The 8022-nt window shown below is 38.5% G+C and overlaps 1 protein-coding gene across 1 annotated transcript in view; it reads left to right on the forward strand.

Moving 5' to 3' along the window:
• The window catches only part of PIP4K2A (phosphatidylinositol-5-phosphate 4-kinase type 2 alpha), a 121191-nt gene extending 118128 nt beyond the window's left edge, over positions 1-3063 (forward strand). Inside the window, exon 10 of the mRNA XM_074834071.1 lies at positions 749-3063. Coding sequence (XP_074690172.1) covers positions 749-829 — 81 coding nt within the window. The 3' untranslated portion in view covers positions 830-3063. The remainder of the gene's footprint in view (positions 1-748) is intronic.
• The last annotated feature ends 4959 nt before the right edge of the window (positions 3064-8022 follow it).

The raw sequence follows: 8022 nt of genomic DNA on the forward strand, positions 1-8022 counted from the left end.
CAGAACATTACTTTTGTGCAACCATTTTGTTTATTTCACTGTCTCCCTCCTGAGACACCTGACACAGAAGTTTGTTCATTAATTGCATGTGTGCAATTTTCCCCTTTCATAAAACAGGAAAAATATAAATAAAAATGTGACTAAGGCTCTGAAAACCTCGAATAAAAATATGAATGAAATCGTGACTTCATTGAAATAGTAATTGTACAGCTTCTTCAGTAAGTCCAGATTTAAATGCATATGTGTTGAAAAAATGTTACTAATTGTTACCATGTATTTCAAACTAGGTTAGTTAGCATTCAGATAGCAATATACATTACTCAAGTGTTGACATGCCAGATCTGAGTGTGGTAATTCAGTCTTCTCTATATGAAGGCACTGCTGCTCAACAGACCAGAATCTGTTAATGAGTCAGTGGGTAGCATGATTAAGTATGCGGTAGAAATTATATGGGAGACTAAAGTACAATGAAAGTATAGAGAAGTATGGGAAGTAAAGAGAATACATTTCAGAAATGGAAGATGGGTGTCCTACAGTTACGGTGGTGAGTACCAAGTATCACTGTACTCATGTGAAGCCTAAAAATGCATCAGTAAGATTCTGCTTGAGGGCCATTACAGTTTGTGTTTATAGTGTCTGGTTCTGAGACTGCACATGAAATTAACTGAGTAATTAACACTGTCGGTGACAAAGCATCAAATAAAACACTTCTTCCTTCTTTCCTCTCCCCTTCCAATTCTCTGTATAGGCTGGTGCAGAAATTTCAACTGTTAATCCTGAACAGTATTCAAAGCGCTTCTTGGACTTTATTGCCAACATCTTGACGTAACCTATCATGTTACATAGGACAGACACAAGACCTGGGGACAGCAGCAGTGGCTACAAGTGTAGGGAAAAAAAGGAACTCAGAGAAGCGCTCATCTTGCAGAAAACAACCCCTTTGTTTACATCTGCTGGCAAAGATGACTGAAGTGGGGTGGAGTACTCGCTTTAACAGCTGCCTGATATTCCCAGCATAGTTCTAGCTATTTCTGACTCTTTTGTGTGTGCAAAAAAAAAATCAAAATAAATTAAATAAATAGAACAGCTTACTCAGAGTACACTGTGACAGTAATACTCTGATGCTACCAGCTGAAACGGAATAAATGAGCAAAGAGGGGTGGGGTGGGGGTGGGGAAGAGTAAATGCATGTTAAATCTACAATATTGATATCAAATTGTAAACTGTGGATCAGTTTATTTTTTGAACTAAAAAGATACATGACAGTATTCTTCATGATGATGATGATAATAATGAAAACCTTACTGCGAATGTTACACTTACACCCTGCACACTGGCACTCCTTAAAAAAGCAGCTGCAACAGCCCTTGGTGCCGGAGGCTTTTCCCATTTGGTTCCTAGCATTTGGGTTTTTTCCTTTTTTTTTTCTCCCTCTCCCGTTTTTGTCTTGTTTTCAGCACATTGCATCAGGAAGTTCAGCCTCTCAGACATCTGAGAGCCGGCATCTCTTATCTTGCAAAGAGCTAACGTAATTCATGCTGTGTGTACATTTTTGCTACAGTAAACTTATGTTAAGGGAAAACTTTGCTTATTTCACTTTGTTACCTGAAGTTGTCATTTGTTTTATATTCTTGCAATATAGGAACTAATAATGTTACAAGTGGGAAAAAAAAGCTTATCTGAAGACGTGCATAGTTTTGGGCAATAGTAGCTCCATCTTTCACCCATCGTGAAAGATCTGCACACTGATAGAAATTCCAATCCCTCGTAATTTACTGGGAATTTGAAGTTTAAATGCTTATGTCGTACTGTTGAAACAGCGGTATTTTATTATAGATTATCCCTCAAAAAATGAACCCTGAATTTTACTGTTTACATTATTAGGAAAGCAGGGATATTTCTGAATTTCAGAGCCGTGTACAATATATGACTTTTGAGTTTACATGTAAAGTTATTTTGCAGTACAAATGAAGTAATGTTTGTCATCTTCCAAGGTATAATGTGCAGTAGTGTACTAAAGTGAATGTCTCGCTCACCTCCGTGATAGACTCTTTTACAATAAAATGAGAAAGGATATTTCAGAGGGATTTTTCCCAAGGTCGTCTTTTAGCATCAAAATTACCTGTCCTACCATTTACTCAAGTTTGATTGTATAGTACATTGCCTAAAACTGTGCTGATCATGTTTAAATTGTTTAAAATTTTTAAACAACATTGTATTTCTTCTCTTCTTGTATTTTTCCCTGAAAGACTCCATGCTTGAAAGAGACAAATTTACATATGCTTAAAAGTTTATCTACTTATACACTGTGCTAAAGCTGTGCCTTTAAAATTTCTTTATTGAAATTGTTAGATTTTTGTAGGCAACATAAGAGAAGTCAAACCCTCACCATCATCCTTTATAACTCAAATCAGGAGTGCCAGCATGCCTTCTCCATAACTAGTGTCAGCACTGTTAAGCCTGCAACTGTGCATAACGTATGTAGTGGTTTACTTCAGAGGAGCCTATACAATAGCAACCCATTACACTCTCTTCAGTGGCCAAAGGCACTATCCCTGTTGCTGTGTGCTAATTTTTTTTCTCTTTTCCCCGACCTTTCCTACAGGATTTTTTGTTACGTTTGACTTAGTGATGTCCACAGCACTGTAATGTATGTGTATACTTTTGTATTGTATGTATTTAAATAAGTTGGTACTGTGGCTTGACTTTTCTTTTGTCATCCCTATATACCCCAGTTGTCTACATTCTCACCCAAGTTTCATTTTCTGAAGCATGCTGTGGCTTCTTCAAGTATGAGGCCACAGGGAGACCCTGAAGTAAAAATGAGGTACGCGTACTTAGAGTACATACTTAATTGCGGCCAATGAGTGTACATTTTTAGACAATTTTAGATATTTACAGCAAAGCATTCTTTTTGTCTGTGTAGCAGTTTTGTCACACATACTTGTTGATAAACTGTTTATTTGGACAGGGCAAGGAAGACTCATTATTGTATATGTTAGTGCTTAGATTACACTCCAGACATGAGCAAGGCTTTATAAAATAAAGCACTTTGATGACTCACTAGGTAAATCCTTTGTTCTTGTGTTCCAACTATGGTTTTGATCACTTACAGGTGGATTTCGGATGTTAAAATGAATGTGTAGCCTATATCAAAGGAAAAAAATAAGAAGAAACTTAAAACTTTTTCCTTAGATTTTACCCTGCTTCTTTCACACTTACTTTAAGTGACTTGAAACATTTAGCCTTTGGGTTTTTGGGCTTAGGCTGTGCTCTGAGAGCAAATACCGAGGTTTGTAATTGACGATTCTATGGACTAAATCCTAATATTACTACAAAAACGGGAAGATCATCCACAATAGTTAATTCATTGAAGGATTGGCACAACTTTGCTAACATGTGTAAGATCTTACACTAAACCAGTAAAAAAAAAAAAAATACTTGGGAATAAGCCCGAATAATTAATGGGGAGGAGGGAGGGCTTTCTGTTCTAGAATTTCAAGGCTTTGATTGTCAGGGCTTTCAGTGCGTGATACAGCCTGTGCCACACATCATGGGTAAATAGCAGAAACATGTCTTTTTGTCCTTTTTCTGACTAACTTTTAATTCTCTTAATACATTTGTCACTTTTCATTTCCTTTCAGTTTATTGCACAGATGTAGCAAGACAATATATTCAGTAATATTTTTACTTGTAAAATACACATGACAATTAATGATAAAATAGACATTCTCCACAGGGAAGATGGTTGAGGAGCTATTCTATTAAAAGTAGGTGAAGCGATAGGGACTGGAGAGATTCAGCTTCTTAATACTCACTTAATGATGTCTTTAGTATTAATCTAAGCCTGCACTTCACACAGCTGCACCAGCTGCTTAGGGTTTAGTATGAACAACATGATGCTCAAGGAGTGCTGCTCAGGTTATGTGGACACGTTAGCTGCAGTGGACAGCAAGCTGCCTGGCTGGTTCTCTGCATGCCTCTCGAAGCATCTACCATGCCCTCTGAACAGGCTGCCAAACTCTCGTGCTGCTTTTATAATACAGATGCGCATGGGTTGTTGGTAGGTAATTTCTTAGTGCCACCTCCCTCACAACATAAAATGAAAGCTTCTAATACATAAAACCAGCACAATGTGCCAGATCTAAAAACCTGCTCCGGTTCTGCTCTAACAAACTATTCAACAGCTGAAGTGTTAGTTAGGCTTTCCTCTCTTAACTAAGCCTTCTGGACATGCTCAGATTTAACTTTCCAGTAAGTATACTGCATTTAAGTCTTAAGCCAGCCCTGTCTTTTGAAGCAGTTGTTTAGCGGAACTACTCCTGCAGTCCCTTACAGCACTGTTCTCTAGCTGACACTGAGTCATCTTCATACAGCTACATAGCCAAGATTTACAAGGCCCTGCTGCTACCTGTGGACATCCTGCTCATTCTAAGCTCTCAATGCAGGGGCATCCCCAAGCCATCTAACTGGTGATGTTTCCCTCCTGACCCTTCTGCATTGACAATGGTGATTGCCATTTCTCTTTGTGGCGTTTGCTACTGCTTGACAGGCATTGCTGACTTCAGCCAGCAGCTGAAGGACCTTGTCTTCAGTAGAAGTGTGTATATGACAATGCATAGGAAAATAATATCTTTTCTGATAAAATGTTTTCTCTCCCTCTGACCTGAAGAAAACCTGAAGGCAGTGATGATATTCAAGGTAGGAGATCCAACTGGCTTGTTAATGCAAGGACTGCAGCAAAAGAAATGTTTAAATTAAAAATTCTTGGAAACAATATTTTTCTATGTCAACTACATAACCTAAATATATAATATGAATTTCCAGCTCCCTCCCTTGTGCTTGCCTCTTCTTTTCCAATGTAATACTACTTAGCAAATCCCTGCATCAAGTGGGATCATTGTATTCTGATAGTCTCATACCCACCTTTATCTGGTGTCTGCTCTATATGTGCTGTCCACTTGGTTTCTTTCAAACTCATATATTTAATGGGAAAAAAATAAGAATAGAGAGCAGATAAATTAAAGGAGAAATCCGTTTCATCTCTTCCTTCCTTTCTGTCCTGATTTCTCTATGGCAGGTATTGTTTCTGGAAATCAACCTATCCTTTACAATGCAATGCGGTAGCAAAGAGCAGAGGCTGTACAGACAGAGCAGTGTGCTGTCTTTAATCTAATCTGGACTATTACACTGGTTTACCCCTGCGTGAGGCTGACCAGAGATCTACTTTCATGCTACAACAAGGGAATGTGCATGAACAAGTGATTGAGGAAGAGCTTGAGAGCAGCATCTTCAAGTGGCAAAGGCAATTTGTGCAAGATTAAAATCACTAACGGTAGCCTTATTAAAACTGTTAGAAAACAGGGCTGGAAAGGACTTGAAGAGATAGTTATAGTCTGTCCCAGAGCAGTTCAACTGTAGATAAACATTGCCAAAAATGGGGTTAATCTTTTCCAGGGAGGGTAGTTCCATGACTTCCCTGTGCTATCCTTTCCCATGCCTCACTAGCTATATTAGAAAGACTTTTTCTAGTACCTTATCTGACTCTACATTACTACAATTTAAGCTCATTAATATTTGTTCTATCTACAGTGAACCCTGAGAACAGTTTATTCTCTCCCTCTTTCAATTTCTCTTAATGTGATCCTGCCTATATGTACTGAACAATGTAAATATTAGCTTTTGCACATATTAAATTGAATATTCCCTTTCCTTATTTAACAAAATAATCAAAGTGGCTTAAGCTAGACAGAATGACCTATTCCATTTTTTGTATGCCTAATTTAAAAAAAAAAAATCTGTTAAAATGGTGCTTCTTGATTGTCAGTCACATTTTATAAATGGATTTAGTTTTCTATTTTGAGAATTTCCTAGCCATCCATTTGCCATCTAATAAAAAAAAAATTTGTAATAATTGCTGTTTGAACAGAATGGTTTCAAAATGAGCACATAGCTACTGCTTAGCTGTAGTTGTTGCTATAACTGCAATAAAATACTGCTTTTCTCTTTTCCCAAAGTAAATATGATGATCTTAGCTTTCCTAATGATATTCCCTTTTCACAGCTTCTAGTCTCATCTCCATCAGTGATATGTTATAAAATAATTATTTGGTCATAAGTATTAAGATACAAAAAATATTTCTGTGTGAGCTGGTGTAAATTCATCCTTACCTAGTGCTCTGAATATTTGCAGGCATTTTAGTTATTTCACAATACGTTTTGAGTTTATAAAGAGCTTCTACTTTGTTCTCACTCAGTCTGATTCATTCAGGTGACTCATTTTATTTAGTGATGCATATCCTATTGGAATAAATGGCGTTTGTGAGAACCTTGTGTTTTGAAGAGGTTTGGCACTTGCATAGAAGCCTGGAAGGTGATTTAACTCATTACATTTCTCCATTGCTGCTATTTCACTTTGCCTCTGTGTAGGAAGCCCAAGGCCAGAGCACTCTACTTCCTTTTTCATTTTATGTATTTTTAAGTGGGTGCATAAAAGTATTTTGTTATAAGAATATCTCAGTCACTCTAATGACTACAGTGTATTTGGCATATCAAGGCAGATGCAAGGGCCAGCTGCAGTTACTGGGCTGACAACAATTCTAGTTTGCCTTCCACCACCTGAGGATGACAGGGTTGTGTTTGATTCTGGTTAAGAGGAAGTCCTGTGTTCCCAAGATGTGCCTACTTATCCCAGCAGCCTGGATTCAACTGATGCATAAGAATCCTTTCTACCCAAGTAGGTCTGATTAATTAGTGCAGACTTTAACTGGGTGCATAATGCTGAATTGAACTTTACACTCTGGGGCGGGTCCCTATCTTCCTTTGCACTGTGTAATTGCATAACAAAACCAAAATATTTTCTGCCTTGAAGGGCTTTACTCTTAAGTAAACAGTTAAGTAGTCAGTCTTAGATAGAAGTTTATTTGTACATCAGCTGCACCAAAGATTTTGTATTTGGTGTGGGAGGCTGTTAAAATATCAAATTGTACTGTGCAATTATGATTATCTATTAGAGTACAATGGAAAGAATCTGCTTTTAGTTAAGCACAATGATGAGCATGCTAGCAGTTAACACTGCTCTGATGCTTCCATCGTAGCAAAGCTCTGTGTAGAAGGAAAAATGGTAGTGTTTGATCTATTTACATTGTGAAGTGCTCTAGAACAGAAATTTCCAAGTTGTGTTTCACATGCCGCAAGCTGCAGCATATCTGCACTGGGCGGCTCTTTCACCCCAGGGTAGCCTCGAAACCGGACCCAGCTGTACAATGGTGTTCTTTGGAGGCCCTAGTCTGGAGGGAGAAAAATGTGCTTTTTTTGTACAACCTAGTGTTACTTGAGGAATTGTGGTGTTTGAAAATGCATCCTGGATTTAAGTAGTATCCTTAAAAAATCCTGTATCACTCATCGTGGCACTTCCCTTGTCAGCCACTAGCCTGACAAAACCGCAATGCAGCTCCCTGCTTTTACCCTCTTACTGTTTTGCTCTGAGGCAACCAAAGTGTGTTACAGGCCCGAGAAGGCTCCTGGGGCTGAAGTGAAGTTCCCAGAGCATTAGCAAGTGGAAGAAAATAGAGGGTCTCCCCCTGTTATTTAAATGTTTTCTAAACATTTTTCATGCATTATGTATGCTAATCTCCCACACCAGTCTCCTCTCAGACACACTCCCCACAACCATGCTTCAGGAAAATGTGCATGTGGCTTATTGTCTGTGTTTGTATCCCTCTGTTCCTGCCCCCTTCATTGACAAGTAGACATATAACTGTCTTGTTTGACAGCAAATTGGATGACAAAGTGAATAAAGCCACCCAGTTTAGTCTTCCAATGACTCAATTTATAAAGAGGAGAAGGGAAAAAAAAAGACACATGGGAAAACTGAATGAGGATGGACACAGGGACAGTGCCTGCTCCACCCAAAACTTGGCAGCCAGGGATAAAGACAGGCAGGCAGAAGGCTGCTCCAACACTGTTACATGGCTGCCCACCTGAACAAGCCCTCCACAAATGATGGCATCTGACAGACATG

The sequence above is a fragment of the Strix aluco genome, chromosome 1, assembly GCF_031877795.1.
Source record: "Strix aluco isolate bStrAlu1 chromosome 1, bStrAlu1.hap1, whole genome shotgun sequence".
Taxonomy (NCBI): domain Eukaryota; kingdom Metazoa; phylum Chordata; class Aves; order Strigiformes; family Strigidae; genus Strix; species Strix aluco.